At 36.8% G+C, this 19,416-nt stretch overlaps 1 protein-coding gene across 4 annotated transcripts in view; it reads left to right on the top strand.

Annotated features, from left to right (window-relative positions):
- RNLS (renalase, FAD dependent amine oxidase) overlaps positions 1-19,416 on the top strand; it is a 129,684-nt gene that overhangs the window by 10,754 nt on the left and 99,514 nt on the right. For 2 of the 4 annotated variants that reach the window (XM_087932372.1, XM_026719930.2), the window contains exon 4: positions 4,211-4,369. In XM_087932372.1, the coding sequence (XP_087788498.1) occupies positions 4,211-4,369 (159 nt within the window). Of the gene's footprint in view, positions 1-4,207; positions 4,370-19,416 lie in introns of all 4 variants that reach the window. The other 2 variants (XM_026719931.2, XM_026719929.2) reach the window with 1 other exon arrangement.

Genomic DNA, 19,416 nt, shown 5'->3' with positions numbered 1-19,416 from the left:
ACTCAGTACACAATAGTGATAAACAGGAGAATTCTGCCTCCATAGTAGACAAACTTATGTGCTGTTGCCTTATTGACTTCCAGCCAATTAATGTCTTACCCAGCATTATGGCTGTTCCTGAAGTCGACTTTCTAGTGTCTCTTTCTGCTGCAAAACTAGCATCTGCATAAGCACTCTATGAGATCACCTTTTGGTTCTAAATACAGTGCATGGTGTAATGTTCCTTTAAGATATCTTAGGATTCTTTTCAATGCTATCCAGTGACATTGAAGCGGGTCATTATTGTGTCGTGCCAGCTGATTAATACTAAAAGCAATATCTGGCCTTGACCAATTGCTAATATATGATAAGCTACCAATCAAGGATTGATACAGTTCCTTATCAAACTTGGGACTTTGTGTATCCATTTTGCAAATATCCTGACTCATTGGAGTCTTTGCAGGCTTACAAAGTTCCATTTTATAATCTATTAGCAATTTAGATATCTTCCTGAGATATCTTAAAACCTTTCTGTGTTTTCATTATATTTAAACCTAGATATCTCTTTATCTCCCCTAATTGCTTGATTTTTACCTTCTTGGCTAATGATGTTATTATTTCATTTGCTTCATCATTAGTCTTAGTTATCAGAGCAATATCATCAGTAAACAACAATAATAATGATATTTTCCCATTCTTTTCTCTCTTAAATAGACATGGGTCGGCTAAACCAGCTTTAAACCCTATATTGGTCAGTTCCTTCACAATATACTGGTTCCATTCATAGCCCGATTGTTTGAGACCATAAAGGCTCTTCTTTAATAACCAACAATCATTATTATTGTCTCCTTTAACTCCATTAGGCCTTTTCATATACACAGTATGTCTTAGTGGAGCATGCAAGTAAGCAGTTTCCACATCAAGATGGTTAACTATATATTGCTTGCTTGCTGCCCACACTAATGCTGCCCTTAAAGTTGCTGCTTTCAGACTAGGTGCAAATACTTCATCATAGTCTTTTGCACTTTGTCTAAAGCCTTGGGCTACTAACCTTGCCTTATGGATTGTGTTACCATCCTTATCAGTTTTTATTTTAAAAATCCATCTGCAGCCAATGGGTTTTTCATTACTAGGTAATCTCACGTTTTCATACACCTTCATATCCTTCAAAGATTTCAATTCTTTATTAATTGCTGCATACCAATTGTCTTTCTCTTTAGAAGGATATCTTTTTATCTCATCCACAGTAGATGGCACTCTATTTACCTGGCACACAGTGTTAGCCTGGTATCTATCAGGTGGTCTAGATATACGTGTAGTCCTTCTGGGTATTACTGGGCTTGTATGAGGACTTCTTTGTGTTACTACTTGGTCCTTTTCCTCATCTTGCTGAGCTATTTCTTCCTTTTCTTCTTCTATGGGCACTATCTCTTCCTGTACTTCTCGCTTTACATTTTTCTTAAAGTTACAGGGATACTTAATGGGATTTCTGTATGATTCAATAACCACCTCTTTATTGCTATCCTGCTCTAACTTATCCCATCCTACGTGCTCTAGAAATTGGGCATTTGCACTACATAACACTCTAGATGTGCCTTTCTCCCAAAATCTATATGCCCTATGGTTAGCTTGATAACCAACAAAGAAAAATTGTTTAGCTCTATGTTGCCCTTTACGCCTGAGTTGTGTAGGGATATGCACCCATGCTGGTGCACCAAATGTGTGCAGATAACTCAAATCAGGCTTCCTGCCATGCCACATGGTGAATGGTATTTCACCAGTGGTTGAGTTAACCACATTGTTTAATAAATGATTAGCACACATTGCAGCCTCCCCCCACAAAGAATCAGGTAACCCAGAATCAGTTAACATAGTACGGGTCATCGCCTGCAATGTTTGGCCTCGCCTTTCAACATATGCATTGTGCTGTGGTCTGTATGGTGCAGATGTCTTATGAGCTATTCCAGCTGCCTTTAATCTATTCTGGAATTTGCTATTGACAAATTCCGTACCATTATCTGTCACCAGGGTTATCAGTTGCCGTTTAGTCTTTCTTTCAGCAAACTTTAACCAGTTGAAGAAGTGTTGATATGTTTCAGTTTTGCTTTTCATTAGGTAGCAAAACCCATATCTAGAGTAATGGTCCATAATGCTCAGTATATATCGAGCACCCCCCATACTGGGTTTCTTTGGACCTATAATGTCTGCAAATACTACTTCTAAAGGTTCTTTAGTTTTGAAACCATTTAGCCTATTTGCAGGCATTATTTTACTCTTATCTTCACAACAGACATTACAACGCAAATACTTATCACAGGGTTTTAACCTTATTCCTTCAGATAACTCTACTGTACGTTTTAGCATTTTAAAATTCACATGCCCCAAACGCCTATGCAATAAATGGATACAATCATCATGAGGCTTGGTATTATTAAATACAGTTTGTGCCTCCCCTTTCTTACTATCATGTAAGACATACAATGCTCCATTTAAAGCTGCAGTTACCTTTTTGTTATCTCTTTTCAGTGTGCACTTATTATTCTTAATATCACAATTGCTAAGCATGGCCAGTTCAAAGGATTTCTTTGGCTTCTTTAAATTCTGGCTTTTTCCTTTTCTGCAGAATCTTGCCAAATGTCCTCTGCCTCCACAATTAAAACACTTTTTAATTGTGTATGCCGTTGAAGATAACTTCTCTTCTTCCGGGTGCTTTACTCTACACAGCTGGTTTCTCTCAGGCTTTGAAGATAATTTCTCTTCATTATGTTTATCTTCCCTCAGCTGGCCACATTCACTCCTTCTTCTGGCTTCCTCTAATAGCCTGCCGGTTATCTCAGTTACTGATAAACTGTCTTTAGGCAATACCTCCAATGCAGTCACAAAATCATCATAGCTTCGATCCAAAGAAGACAATATGATGTATACTTGTTGCAACTCATTAAATATAAGCTCTTTTTCTTGCAGTTGTTGAAAAATGCTTTTCATACAGTTTAAATGAGTTAACATGTCTCCATTTATCTCAAGATGTGTTCTAAACAGCTTCCGTGTAAGATTAATATGAGCTCCTACACTGTCTCGAACATAAATCCTTTTAAGATTATCCCAGCATTCTGCAGCATTTTCCATTCCACGGATATGAATCAGTTGCTGGTCAGACAGGGTGAGACCTATGATGCACAAACCCTGTTCATTTTTTCTTTCGTAGTCCTGTATCAGTTTATAATCCTCTTCATCATTGGGATCTAAGTTTGATACATCTGGTGGGTTTGTAATTATGTCCCACAAGCCTTCTCTTCGTAGCAGTAAACTACACTTCAGTGACCATGAAACATAGTTCGTTCCATCTAGTCTGGCTATCATGGACAGACTTGGCAAATTTACTTGTGCCATTGCTCTGGAGAAAAATAACTATTTAACAAACAGTTTGTCTTTACAGTAATGTGTAACTCTTGACAAACTCTCACTGGTATATCCTGGTTAGCTAGACTGTGCACACTGCTGGGCCCATAACCAATGTTAGTGTTTGGGGATAAACCCCCTAGGTGAGTGCACAGCAGCAGTCAAGCCAGGCAGCCAAATGAGAGAGAGGCTGGGCCCATGAGTATACACACACTTGAGACTAATACACTGTTTGTGGTTTTAAATAGGTATTTAATTCATACAGAGATTAAGAATAGTCATTCAGTCCATATGTCAGTATCCAGTTTATCAATTCAGTTATCAAGTCCATTAAACAGTAAATACAATGTCTTTATCTGCTTGTAATCTTCTCCATATGATACCTTTCTCTCAAGTACTAACGCTGAATCCACAGCTCACCAGTAAACAGTCCTTGTGTTCAGTTGAAATGGTATCTGGCACAGTAGCCATCCAGAGTAAGCAGATAGACCAACACAGTAGGCAGCAGACCAGGAACAGTAACCAGGTGCATCGAGAAGCCGGACTCAGACAGTTGCATCCAGAAGCCGGGGCTATTACGTTTCCCCTCCTACCTTTATGGCTGCCTGCAACCGCACCCACAATGACATTGCAGTTTCTTGTGCTTAAAGCTACATAGCACTTAATCCTAGGTTCATATATTTATTCACCCAAACCAGTTGGAGTATCCATATACCCAACACCTATTATTTTGTAAGCAATTGATAAATCTAAATAAATAAATAAATTTATTAGCCGCCTAACTCCAAGGGGATTGTAGCATCTGTTAGCTTATTTCTTTCTTTCTCAGCAGACGCAGATGTCTTCTACAATCATCATGTTACTCAAATCTGCCTCAAAGATGGAAAGTGGGAAGTGGGTACCAGTACAGGCTTTTCTGACTGCTTTGATACAGTTATTCTCACAATGCCTGTCCCACAGATTCTTCAACTTCAAGGGGATATTGCAACCAGTAAGTTCCATGCTCAGTTTTTGTTTTATTTTACTTCATGAGTAGCTTGTTCACAAAGATGTATCTTCATATAATCCTCAGTGGTAGTTTGGGCGAGATATTATTTCCTTTGAGCACCATGGCCAAATAAAAATTTGAACCATGGTCTTCTCCAGTCTAATCCAGACTCCTAAACACAATATCACCTTGAGTGTCCATCAGAAAAGTTCCCTTTTTATGACTCAATTAATGTGCAGGCTTTTTTTTCCCCTTTAAAAAAGTCACTTTCTTCTGCCTTGTATCTGACACATCAAAAATGTGAGAATATTTGTAGTCCAAAGGTGTGCCACTTGCATAACATTAAACTCTTAATTCATTCAAGTGATAGGATTTGGAAGCCTGATGAGTGTTTAATTGTTTTACAATATTCTGAGGATGTTTTGTTTTACAGTGAGTTAAGGCGGGTTTTCAAACTTGACAGCTTTAAGACTTGTGGACTTCAACTCCCAGGATTCCTCCTCCAGTCTTGTTAGCTCAGGAATTCTGGGAGTTGAAGTCCATAAGTCTTAAACTTGCCAAGTTTGAAGACCTTGAGTTAAGCCTTGCTTGTTTCAAACTGAAAGTTGAAAAACAAGAAAGAGCCTTAGCAAATGAAATGTTGAAGCTTTTGTATATGTCTTGTTTTCTTCTACTGCCTGATTAGGGAGTTGGCTGAGAGATTTCAAAATAGCAACTGCGGATTGTAATTTTGGTAGGGATGGGATTCTACCAGTTCAGACCAGTTCGGGTAAACCGGTAGTTCTGGTGATCATTTGGCCCTACCCCTGCCCTTTTCCTGTGCTTTATTTCCTTGTTTTTGAGCACAGCTGTTTTGCAAGGCAGAGTGGTTTGCCGTGCATCAGCTGTTTTACTCACTGGGGCTGCAGCAGAAGGTAAGTATCATAGCTAAAAATTGTCTTTTCTAAATGCTGGGGCCACACGCAGTGTGCGTTTGGTGCATGCGCATGCAAAGCGCGTGCTCACCGAAACGGTTGTTACACTAGTTAAATCGCACCACTGAATTTTGGACACTATGTGTGTTTACATTGAATACCTTTTACAGAAGTATTCGGTTTGAAGGAAATACTGCCATTAGATTTTGCAGTCATCACTAGAGGCCTACTATGTTTGGTCTCTCCCCAGTACAGTTTTTGTGACAAAAAAGATGGCTTTTTTTGTCTAAGCTTCTGCATCTATGGATTCTCTTTTGCAGGAAAATAGATCAGATTTGATATCATTTCAGTATAGGACAAATGGTCTTTTTATTTCATTCTATATGCTGGTTTCAATTAACAGTTGCATCTGTTTTGTTGAACACTTTTGTTTTAATCCTTTTTTTAAAAAATCAAGTTTTATTCAGTTTTCCACATTATAACATCTCTTTTTAGTGAACAGCATGATTACAGGTTTCACATATACATGCAAATATGACCATAGTTACATATTCAATTTTTGTATCCAGTTCCTTACAAAGCTTTTATACATTTTCTATTTTATTATATTATTCCAAATATTTATCTCATTATTTAATTCACGTTATGTTAGGTTCATAATCATTATACTTTAGTACTTTAAACTGTCACATTTGTATATTTCATCTTAAATTCTAATTAAAAAAACACTTCTATAAATTGGTTTCCCCCTTGAAATATCAATATAAGTGCTCCACCTCTAAATTACATATTAATTTCAACATATTCATTAATTTTCACCCCTTTTAAATCTCATTAAACATTTAGCATTATTACCTAAAACATTAAACTTAATAATCCCCTTAAAACTACATAGCATATATAAATCAGATTCTGTATGGTTTTTCCCCTTTTTAATTTCATTAAATTTTTCAGAAAAGTAGGACATATTAATCTACTCATTCAAACAATAAAACAATCCTAAACCCTAAAGGTAATTCCATTTCAGCTCTCCTCCTATATCATTTCAATTATTTCAATATATTTAATACACATATTCCATTAATTATTCCATTCACATTTAAACCAAAAAAGCCAACATTCCAATCCTAAAAATATTTCATTATATATTTAATAAGCTTATTCCATTATTTATTACAATTATCTCTATGCATAAAGAAGAGCATTAAATTCCATTATCAAAAAATAACAATTCTCTTTTCCATCTTATCAATCTATATGTCCCTATTTCATAACTATGAATTTATATTACCTCCTAGTACCTTGCAGAATCACCTTGCTAAATATTAATCACCTATTGTCTCTATGTCTAATTAAACAATTTTCTCATTTTTTTAATAATTCCCATATTGCTTTCTTCCCAAATTTTGTTTCTTGTCCCCTTTCCTCCTTTGTCTTTTCTTTTTTCTTCTTTCACTCCAGTTTTTATCCCCCTCTCTATTTATAGCTTCCTTCCACCCTTGAATTTCTGCTGACTCTTTTTCCCTTTTTTAATTTTTCAGATATTCCCCTTTTTATTGAATTTCTTACATCTACTATATTTATTTCCAACTCTTTTCCTCTTTCTTTCCAGAGTTCTTTGTTCTCGATGATCACTAAAGATGACCCCTTCTCTAATTTGCTCTGCCTCCTCTTCTGCCTTTTATCTTTGTTGTTCATATTCTGCAATCGCATTTTCCATAAATCCAATTGATATTAATTTCCTCTTTAACAGTCTATAGTTCAGCTTTATTGATGCCTGTATAGAATCAAAATATACTTATCCAAATTGATTATATGATTCCTGCTCCAGCTTCTACCTTTCACAGTTTAAAGTTCTGCCGCTGTCAAAAGCAATTCACACTTTTTTTCCTCTTTCTCTTCGCCGCTTTAAATCCTTTTTTAAAAATTCTTTAAAATGTTAATCCTGGGGGTATCTTCCATTTAATTATATCATCCTGTTCCTCCTGCTGTTTGCTTCTTTGTCTCTCTCCTGTACAATCTTATTCCAGTCTAATCTTCCCCTTCAGGGTGGCCATTTTAGACCACCGCTTCAGGTGTCTTCAGGAGAGAGTAAATGCCAAGCCAGGGAGGGGATTTGCAACTCCCCTCTACCCAGCTGACAGTCTCTCCTTCCTCTGCAACCCCTATGAGGCAGCTTCTGCCCCAAAAACCAAAGGATCGGGGCTCTCCGACCCTGAAGCATGGACCAAAGCCACGCACAGTCACGGTCAGCAGTCCGTCTTCGGGGAAGCTCAAAACTGGAAACGTTTTAATCCTATTTTTGCTACTTTACTCATTTGGAATTGCATTATTATTATAAGTTATGCTGTGAGTTTTTATTGAATGGTGTTGTTGAAGTGCTTTATATGCATCAATTTCTTACTATATCAATTTCTTAAATGAGTTATAGTCACTTTTTCTCTGTCTTAATGTTTTGCATGTCACAAGGTTCAGAAAAGATTTTTTTTCCTAACAAAAAATGATTGGATATCATCCTTTGTCATACCTGAAGACAGCTAAATAATGTGAGGGATGACAGGATATTATAGCTATCAAGATGCAGGTAGATCTCCAATACCACAGAGGAAGTGGGAGAGAGAGAAAGAGTGAAGGAAGCAATAAATACATAACTTAATATTTGGTAGCAATAAAAATGTAAACTTATATTGCTGTTCTTAAGCATCTGTACTTTTGCTTCATAAGGAGGTTTATAATCTACCCAGACATTGAGGTAGGGTGAGATTTTTTAATGTTGGCTGTTTTAGGATGCTTTTAATTGGTCTTGTTTATCTTTACTGCTTCTTTATGTTCTTAGTGCTGTTGCTGTGAGATACCCAGAATTATAATACATAAGATTACTAACCATGTAAGTCTCTTGAATCAGTAATAATATATTATATATCATGGTGTTAGTTAACCAGCTAGATCGTAGAGCTATCTGGTGTTTCAGGTAGATTCAACATAAGACATTGTTCATTACCCCCATTCTATGCAGCTGAAATCCTTTAGATTTTTAAATCCAACTTTTAAATACTTGTTCTGGATAGGCAGATAGACACTTGTGATGTTACAGTGCCTTAGGGGCAATAGCAGACTGCTGTATTTTGGCATCGGTGGTTTCCTTATTATTCACTTAATTTTAAATTTCATTGTAAATATTGGATGTGCACTGTTTTTCTTGTGTATGTCTGCAATTGAAGCTCTATTTGCCAAAGAAACAAATAAGTAAGATAAGCTTTTAATGCTGTTGATTAAGCTGGATCCTCATTGCAGCAAGTTAACCCATTGAATCTAATCCAGCAGCACAGGCACTTTTAGAATTTCAATGTTATAATTTTTTTCTTGAAATGTCCCTATAGAATTTTCACTTGTCAAAAATGCATGTGTTGAATTCGGATATGAATCCTTTCCCAAAATACTCTGTTTCACGGTTCTTTGCATTGTATTTCCCGGTGCGAAAAGTGTTTGGCATTTGAAGGGTTAGCATTTTGTAAACCTGGAAGCAGTTTTTATGTTGTGCTGGAAGCAATTTTATAACAGATGAGGCAATTTTGCACCTTGGTTGCAGTGCTTGAATGAGACAGCGGATGGCAGCCTTCTAATAATCTTTCAAAGGGCTCAGTAAAATGTAAGCTGCCAGCAGTTAGATTTTTGATCTTTTAGTTAGCCATTTGCTGTATTTTAAAAACTTAAAAGAGGAAAGATAAACATTCTATTGACGTTGAAAGGCTTCTTTAATTTTTGAAAAATCAGCTCTTAGAATAGGAATATTCAAATACAAACACAATAAAAAAATAAATCCTAATTTTCCATCATGTTTAGTGCATTTTGTGCTTTGTAAAGTACTGTATGGAGACTATGGATTAAATTGTGAACTTTGAAAAGTCTTCTGGTTGAAGTGAGAGAAGGAAATTTTGAAAATTCTGCCTGGGCTGTTCAGATATATTATTATAATATGCGACATTTTATATTATGCCATCACATGTGATATATTTTATACACAATTTAGTTATAAGAGTTATTACAGATCTGCTGAAGGAGTTCAGAAAAATGGATTGTTTTCCTTCTAATCCCAATATACTTGGCTTCATCATTATAATTTCTCAAACGGAGTGCACTAATAGAGCAAATGTCTATACTGCATGTTTTTCTTCTAATGTTTGGAAAGTTGAGGGAGGGAGTATAATTTGCCTTCTCTATGTGGGCTCCTAATGTTATGCTCTCAGCCTTTCTAGCTGTGTTCACTGAATTTCACTTTGTTAACATTTTCACATCATGTCAAACCAGTACTTTGGTGATAATGATTTAAATAAGCTATAGTAACCTAGTCTATATATAACACTGAGTTTCAGTGGAAAGGTTTATAGACAGACACTCGTGAAAAGGAAATCTTGTAAAGTCATCGTCATCTTCATTATTGACTTGTGAATGGAACTCAAATTTCTAAAAAAAAAAAAAAAAGCCAGTCAGCTGTGTAATTATTTTTCCTGATCCTTGGTATTGTGTTGTCCCTTGAAAACAACAACAACAATAATAATATACTACTTTCTCCATCTATAATTTAAGGCTTCGTGCATTCACTACTTTTTTCTATTAAGTGCCACTTTTCCATAATTCAAGTGTTTTCCTCCCCCTTCACCTATAATAGAGTTTCTCAACTTTGACCATTTGAAGATATGTAGACTTCAGCTCCCAGAAATCCCCAGTTGAAATAATTCTGGCAGTTGAAAGTCCACATATCTTCAAATGGCCAAGGTTTCTCATCCTGATCTAGGTTGAGAAACACTGATCTACGCTGTGTGCACAATTATTAGGAAGGTTGTATTTTGGAGAGTTATTTTTATTATTGAACAAATACAGTGCTCTCGGTCAATCCAAAATGTTAATAAACCTCAAACCTGAATATTTAAGAAAGAAAAAGTGAGGCTTTGGTTTTCTTAGGAGAATATCTTGGTGTGCACAATTATTAGGCAACTATTAGTGTGCACAATTATTAGGCAACTAAATTAAAAAAAATGAAAACGTCCCTGTCTCATTTATTTGCTGCTGTTAAAGAGAGAATAATAATAAAAACAACTCAAAATGTAGAAATAAACATTTCTCCATTGTGGTGGAGATAGCATTCAGGATTAGGTGATCAGTCTCCGCTTGCTGATTAGACTGAGTCTGTCAAATCTTTGAGGACACTCCCTCTGTTGCTAGGGTCCTCCCAGAAATTGACTCAGTCAGCTAGCTGGGTGACGTGTTAATTTCTTCTCCTAAAGAATCAAAATTTGAAGTAATTTAATTTGAAAAAAATCACCAATACTGAATACTATTTCAACAGACAACGGATCAGCTAAGGGCCGATCTACATCGTTTTTTTGCGGGAGGTGTGCAGAAACACCATCCATACCACATCCCTGTACTTTAGCTTGGCAAGACTCTCAGTGGCTTAAATACGGCCGTGCAGATGCCTGTTTTACCGTGGCAGCATTGAAGGGGCAGAAGATTGCCACGAAGGCAGAAATCTCCTCACACATTGACAGGTCAGGTAAGGAGAGTAACCTTTAGCGATAGGAAGGCTACAAAATAGCTTGTGGAAACTCCGAAATAACAGCATCTGAATTGAAAATGGCAGAACGCTAGCCACGCTGTCAGGAGAGTTGAGGAGACGGCTCGCAGGCCGTCACACTCTCTACGCCCAGCAGCCTCAGACCAGATGTCTTCCTGTTACAGCCCAAGCCAAAGGACAAGGTTGCAGGGGCTCGAAAGAGCTCCAAGGCAGCTGAGCAGGATGAGCACCATAGAGACAAGGCTCTTGACCAGTTGTGGGCTCGAGGAAAAGAAGCGGCCCAAACTTCAGAAGAAATGGCACCCAGTATAGTTTCCCACCTAAATGAGGAGCGACCGTTATTAAGGGGAAATAGGCAACTGCAAACTGACAGGAGTGCAGTAATAGAAACGGCCTCAGGAGGAGCTGAAAAGCAGTAGGGGGTCTATTGAGGCTTCAGAGATTAGACATTTTTTTCCTCAGTCTGCACAGTAACAGAGCAACTGACAGTTATAGGTCAGAGATCCAGAATGGCTCCAAACGCCACATTTACTTCCATGTCAGCTGGCATTAGACCAGTCAGGGGGCAAGAGACTGAATTCCAACTTAACATGCAGGCTCTTTTAAATGAGGCAGTGAGGCAAGGGGTATCAGTTGTTTAAAACAGACACTAGGTATTTGCCTTCAGAGGCTCCAGCCCCTTCATCCAGGCGTAGTAGGAGACACAGGTCTCATCATGAGGATGATCTCTCCCTACATCATCTACATCTCCATACAGCCACAGGCCACCTGGTTCCGTCAAGAGTCTCATCACTCCATAAAACTTCAGGTATTTCTTGGCCCAGTCTTGCCATTTCAACATATGTGTCTTGTTCAGGGGTGGTCGGGTTTCAGCCTTCCTTACCTTGGCCATGTCTCTGAGCACTGAACACCTTGTACTTCTGGGCACTCCAGGTAGGTTGCAGTTCTGGAATATGACAGCACTGGAGGATAATGGGTTCTGGTAGCTTCATGTTTGAGTCTTTTCAAATCTTTGGCAGTTAATGAGCATCTTATTTCCTCAACATGTTTCTTGCGACCCTGTTGACTATTTGCAACAAAACATTTTATGGTTCTGTGATCACGGCCCGGTATCTTAGCAATTTCAATAGTGCTGCATCCCTCCGAAAGACTTTTTATAATTTTTAACTTTTCAGAGTCAGTTAAATCTCTTTTTTGGCCCATTTTGCCTGAGGAAAAAAAGCTGCCTAATAACTATACACACCTTGATATAAGGTGTTGATCTCCCTAGGCCACACCCTCCCTCATTACACAAATACACATCACCTGATATGCTTATATCTGCTAAGCATTCAAGGGTGTACAGCTTGGAGGTAGAAAATATGCATAAAAATGATGATATGGTCAAAATACTCACTTACCTAATAATTGTGCATACAGTATACTTAAGCAAAAAAAAATTGTACATTTCAACAAATGAAATGTAGAATTCATAAAGAATTCTTTTTTAAAAATCTGGCAAACATACTTATTTCTTTTTGGAAGACTGCATTGGAACTAGACAGTTTGCAACGCTGGAGCGGAATTTGAGTTATCTCATTGTACCTACCAGTATTTACTTGCATTGTGTTAATGAACTATTAAACAGTATGATCATTTTCATTTGTTTTCAAATGCCTTGTGGGACAATTTCCTGCAGCTTTGTTCCATACTGTAAGACAATGCAATCGTTCCATAGCACAAACATTGCTTGTAAGATCTTCAGTCAATTATCTTTCATTCTCACTGAATGTGTGGTTTGAAATAAAGTAGAATAGTCAGACTGTCTTCTTATTGAGTGAAAGGGCATATGTTGAGATTGGATAACGGCAGAAATAAGCCTGAAATTCTGTTTTATCATAGATTATTACATTTATCGGAATCCCTCATGTATTAATGTTTTATGATGGATTGGGTAAAAATAACACCTATACAGTAACTCTTTTTGAACCATTTGGGTGCTGACACTCCTTTATACAGATAGTCCTTGACTTAAGACACCAACTGAGCCCAAAATTTACGTTGCTAAGTAAGACAATTGTTAAATGAATTTTGCCCCATTTTACAACCTTTCTTGCCACCGTGATTAAGTGAATCACTGCAGCTGCTAAGTTAGTAATACAGTTGTTACATGAATCTGGTTTTTCCATTGACTGTTTGTTGGAAGGTTACAAACGGTGATCATATCACCCCAGGACACTGCAACCTAGTGGTGGTATGCTACCGGTTCGGCTGAAGTGGTAGTAAAAAAAGCCAGCGATCTGCTGAGAGGAGGAAAAAAAATCCTCAATCAGCTGAGAGGAAAAAGAAGAGAAAAGCATAGGGTTGTCCCTCTCACACACCCCTGTGGTTTTCTCTTCTTTATCCTCTCAGCTGATTGGCGCTGCAGGTCTCAGGTGGTGTGGGAAAAGCTGTGTGCCGGCATTAGGCAAAGCACGCCCTCCAAGGCATGTCTACCAAACCGGTGGTAAAACAATTTGAATCCCACCACTGCTGCAACCATCATAAATATGAACCAGTTGCCAAGCATCCAGATTTGGATCACATGACCATGGGAATGCTGCAACAGTTGTAAGTGAAAAATGGTCCGGACTCTCTTTTCAATGATGTTGTAACTTCGAACAATCACTAAATGAACGGTTGTAAGTCAAGGACTTCCTATACTTACATTACTTGAAAAAAGTGTTTATCCTCTAAACAAGTGAAAACAACTCTCTTCGAACATTTTTAGTGCTATCTCAAGTGCTAGTGTGCATTAATTTGAGCAGCTATACTTTGCCTGATGGCTATGAGTTATGTAGAGGGTTTCTAATTCTGCTTATATTCTCATCAAGAGTTGGTAGAGGCAAAAAGATCACTGAAATCTATATGAAACAGAAGTGCAGAAAGGTGATGTGGATCTTGCCATCTGCTTTGTGTGAAAACGATGTTACAAACCAAGGGGGTGTAGTTAAGAGAGGTTCTGAAAGAATCATGACATGTAAATGATCTGGGGAGGAGGAGGAGGAGGAGGAGATTAGCTCTTAACTGATACTCTGATATTTACAAGTGTGATAGACTAGAAGATAAGGAGAGGTTATCTTAGATATGCCACCTATCTTTATTAGCTTTTATTAGATCTGAGGTGCAAACTAAACACTGATTCCACTAGGAATCAGTAACCTATAATGAATGAAAAATTAAGTTAAGCCAGAGGACTCCCAATTTTCCAGGGCCTCAGAAAATACTATGGCCAGTCTCAAAATGGCTCTTGGTAGACAAGGACAGTTTCAAAAAACCCATGTACCATCTGTGCCTTATTCCAAATAAAATATTGGACTTTCATTTTTGTTTTCCAGAACACCTCTGGAGCACATGTGGGAAACAAAAAGGATGCTTGAAGCTGGCATTTTGCCTTATAAAGCACAAATTTGCTTTTATTGGGTATTTATTTATTTATTTATTTAAAGGAGTATTCCAAAAATGAAACAAATGACAAGAGAAATGCCCTGCAACACTTTTTGAGGTGTTCATGGGTGCTATGTTGGGTGATCCCATGGCTAGACATATGGAAATCCAGTTTTAGAAGCCGTGAAGGGCCCTGAATGCATTTGTGCGGGATGTGAACTGTTCACCCAGCCTATCTCTCAATTTGAATGAATGGGGATGCAGTGAATACTGACAAGATTTCCTACAGAGAAGGAATGAGTAAAAGTGTGCAAGACTTAATAGTACTATTACATCTTTATAAAACTGGAGTCGTGCAGTCTGATGGCCTCTAATTTCACCCATAGCAGAGTCAAGCAGAGTTGTATTCTGACAATCTTCACCAAAGGGGAATTATTTCTAGTTGAATTATTTCTAGTGAACCACAAAATAGCTCTCATTTTCTTTTGTACAGGTGATGCAGTCATTTTATCTGTTTCTCAACTCTGCTTGCAACAATCTTCATATGCTTGACCAGCATATTTTCAAATAGAAAAGCTGGAAATTAATTATTGTAAAACAAAGGTGGCAGTATTTTCCCATTCTTATGAATAGCAGCACATTTAACAATAAAAAGAATAGCCAAAATGGGTAGATCAAGTCCTTCCAATATCTAGCCATCTTATTTTAGGTTATGAAAAGACCTAATCAGCAACTTCTCCATTCAGGAGAATCTGCAAGCTGCAAGGGTTGGTCATGTCTGTCCTAGTAGTGCATAAATTATTTAAAATGTAAATGCTAAGCCTCCTTGATATTGATGCTTATCTCTGCACTTATAAAAATAACATCCCATTACAAGTAGTCCTTGACTTTATGACCACAACTGGGATCAGAGTTCTGGTCATTAAGTGAATCATCATGTGACCAGACCCGATTTTACAACCATTTTTACTGTGGTTATTAAGCAAACCATGGACATTAAGTGAATCACACAATTAAGCAGTAATTACATATTTATTTAGGGCCTGAAGAAAATAAGATTTTTTTCCCTGAGTCCCAGTATAGAGTTCTCTCAAGTAGCATTTGTAAGTACAGAGTCCTTGCTGAGGCATGTAATTGACTATTGAATATCGACCATTGAATTGAATATGCCATATTTTCTCTATCTGAGGCTCAACATGCATTTTCTCTCAAGATATTGCCCTTGATGGAACTGTACATATTTGATCATAAGATCTAGCTGTTCAAATCTTGCTCTGCTAAATGCTGTCCTATGGTATTTAGTCAAACCCATTGTCAAATATTTTTCTGTTGGAAGGCCATTTTGACCAGCCATTTCCATGACCTGATATTTGCAAGTGATATCAATATCAGTTTGGGCATTGTGTTAAATGTATTTGTGCAAGTTGCGTGCTTTACATTACAATTTTACAATTTCCAAGAGACAGTAAAAAAAGGCTTTTCAAGTTTTTTACAGTCTTAACTACCCTATTGAATCACAAATGATTTCAGGCCTAATACAATATAATTTGACTCTCTTGTCAAGAACAATAGTGTGCATTTAACACAAGAGTTTCTTAATAATCCAAATTTCTTGAATTTGGATTATGCCGATATAGAAACTGAAGTTTGATTGGTTGATTGATTTCTTGTTTTCATCAATAGTGGAATTTGAATTTCAGGATCTGTATTATGTTTTCCTTTGATTCTAACAGGTTCTTTCTATATTATCTCAAAGGACGGCTGAGCAAGCAAGAAGTACGTTTGTTTCAGTTAACTCGTAGGAGTCTAGAGATTTGCATGACTAAAGAGCTGTTCTGGAAATGATTAAATTCATCTTTTAATGTGAAACTGATTCTGACTTTCAGATGTGAACACTGTTTTTTTTTTAAAAAAAAAAAACAGAAAATACCCTATGTATGCCTCAAGTGATATAATGTCAAACATAAAAGCTGTTTCAATATCCAGAAACTAAACACAGTCATCTGAGTAAATGTTGGTAAACCAAGGCATTGCCAGTTCTGATAAGTACTTTTGTGTATCGTCTGCAAACTGACGTCTCTTAAATGTCACAATTATTTCACTTACGGTTGTTAATCTTCCATGCTTTCTGCAACCTTTTAAAATATTTGTCTGCTTACTTTGCATAATGTGTCTTGATTCTAGGTTTCTAGTAGCAGAAGGTATCACTTTAAGGGTCTAAATATAGTTTTGAGGAAGTTGGTCTGGAACAAGCCGTTTACAAGCTCTCACAAGCTAACGTCTAGGATAAACTTCCTAAATCTGGCACCTTCCAGGTGGGTTGGACAAGAATTCTCACTAAGTGTGGTGAGAATTGAAATCCAACACATTTGAAAGGCATCAGGTTGAAAAAGCCCTGTAGTAAATTCAGTATGTTTTTCTACTGCATTCATACATATATTTTTTTTGTCATCTTTCAATTATACGGTGAAGGCTCTAAGAGAGCATTTTTAGTAGCGCTGAATATTTTTTAAAGCAAGCTGCAATTGTGGGAGAAAGTTGCATTTCAGTACATCTATCGGAGGTTCATCTTACCATAGCTCTGAAAGCTCAAATTGAGGGGTGAGGTATATATATGGAAGTCTCCCCTAGTTTTTGTTCCTGCAGCAACAGCTTTGCAAAGGAGACTAGAGTGATTGAAAGTAACCGATTTAAATAGAGGAACAGTTGCTGAATTTCTCTGGTTTCTGAATTTTATTACGAGATGACAAATTTCTGTCGGTATGCCTTTTTTGTACATTTGTATTTGTTTATTTGGGTTTGTTAGGTTTTCCCTCCCCCTAGGAAAGGCAGGGGGAGGGAGGGGAAAAATCAAAAGCGCATTCATTTTGATGGGGATTTTATCCATCTCCTGTCTCAGGACCTTACTGTAAATGCCATAAAATTTAACAATCTGTTGCTAAAGCCATAGAAACTGTACATATCTTGTGAGAAACTGGGATGAGAACAGTGTCGGATTCTGAAGAAAACATTTGCAATGATTGCTGCTGCTGTTCAAGCACATGGAAAAGAACTCAGAAGCCAAGAGTTCTCCATATCTACTCATACTCGGCCAAAAATAATAACAGAAGAAAATAGGAAAAATAGAACAGAATAATTCTCACTAGTGTCCTCTATGAGACATGTTTGTCTCTCTGTATATCCATATATGATTTTGCTGCCTGCTTTCACATGTCATGATTCATCCTGCTTTTTTGTGCAGTGCAGACCTTTAAATTAAGAACTGACTCTCATTTCACATAATGTGCCAGGTTATAGGAGTAAATATTTCTAGTGTGGGAGATTATCGAGAAACTGGGAAAGGGATGGAAGGAAGAGTAGGTATAAAACAGTTGAGTTGAAAGGTGTGTTACTTGGCATCTTATTTTCTCAATACATGTAGTCCTTGACTTACAACTGTTTGTTTAATGACCATTCAAAGTTACAGCAGCACTGAAAAAAGTGACGTGACCAGTTTTCACACTTATAACCATTGCAGCATCCCCATGGTCAGGTGATCAAATATCTTGGCAATTGACTCATATTTATGACGGTTGCAGTATCATAGGGTCACATGATACCCTTTTTGTGACTTACTGACAAGCAAAGTCAGTTGGGAATCCAGATTCACTTTAAAAAACAGTTTGTTTAATATAACAACTAGTGTGATTCACTTAACAGTTATGGTAAGAAAGGTTGTAAAATGAGGCAAACTCACTTAACAAATGTTCCACTTAGCAACATAAAATTTGGGCTCATTTGTGATCAAGGACTACCTGTATAGAGTTAGGCCAGGAGATAAGAAATCTGAGAAGAAGCATTCCAAAACGTAGAAGAATATTCCACCTTAATCCGTTGATTATCGAGGAGAGAGATAATTGTACAATTTCCGAGATTCTGTATTTAACCCAAATTAGCATTACTAAAATCTGTGACCTTTTTGCTTTCTTGTTCTTTTCCAACTAAATGGTCTTCACAAAAAGCCATCCAAAGGCATTGTAAGCATTTATTTTTTGGTATTTTCAGACAAAGTAGAAAGCTGACATTTGGGCCATCCTATTTTCTCCCTTTTGAGCAAAATATATTTCCTATCAGATACTGGGGAAAAATACAAGCTTGAAATATGCATGTGCATTTGTGAGAGCCTAAAGACTGTCCTTAAAATTCTGCTTAATTATCAGTGATAACAGCCTGCTTAACTGACATTAATGGAATTATGCTTCCTGTCTTTTGAATTCAGTTCATAAAGCAATGGATTTTATTTCTGTTTGTGCTGCAAGGAGACATTATTTATTATCCTGAATTGTTTTCTTTAATGCAAAAAGCTATTATTATTTGGCAATGTGATTACATACTGCATCCTTTTCCTTAGCAGCAAGCTTATTTGATCCCTGGAAAAAAATATTTGTGTTAAGCAAAATCTATCAGCTTAGAACTACTAAAGTTGGACAGTCTAAAGTTATAATGGACTGCATAATTAATATTAGCAAGCCAGACACCATATGCTGTTTGGTAGGCACCATATAAAGTTGGTAGAAAAATTATTCAAGTGTTTAGCATAGTTAATTAATTTTATCTGAATAACTTATGCAATTCACATGATTGGGGTTTCATTTCCATAACTCTGTTCTCTTTGGGACACCCTGTGTCATAAAAGGGAAGAAAATATTTTCACAACATAAGCTGTATTTTAATTTCATTTTGTTTTCATGTACAAATGTTAGAAATGAATAATCAGGGGACCTTTCACGGCTGTTTTATTAATGTTCCTTGCATCAAATAGTTTGCCATTCTCAAACCTTGATCCTGAGAAAGAAATAAAGACTACAAGCATATACACTTTCAGATATCAGGCAGCATCATACAGATTAATATGCAACAACATTGAAATATGTCAGAAGAAATAATTTTAAAATAGTTTCATCTCTTAAATCTGTAAAAAATGCTGAACATGTGCATGATTTTTTTTTTGCATAAAAATGTTCAGTGAAGTATTGCAGGTTTTCAATATCTTCCAGATTTGTAATAATTTTTAAACTAATTGGTTTTCCATATACTCTGCCAATCCTAGGTCTAAAACAAATCATTTAAAAGTTGTAGATGGGTTTTATAGCTGTTGCACATTGAACCTAATGGTG

The sequence above is a fragment of the Pseudonaja textilis genome, chromosome 4 (genome assembly GCF_049901715.1).
Source record: "Pseudonaja textilis isolate UNSWEBS1 chromosome 4, rPseTex1.2, whole genome shotgun sequence".
Classification (NCBI taxonomy): domain Eukaryota; kingdom Metazoa; phylum Chordata; class Lepidosauria; order Squamata; family Elapidae; genus Pseudonaja; species Pseudonaja textilis.
The sequence above is the reverse complement of the archived record's forward strand: the minus strand, read 5'-3'. Positions and strand labels throughout refer to the sequence as shown.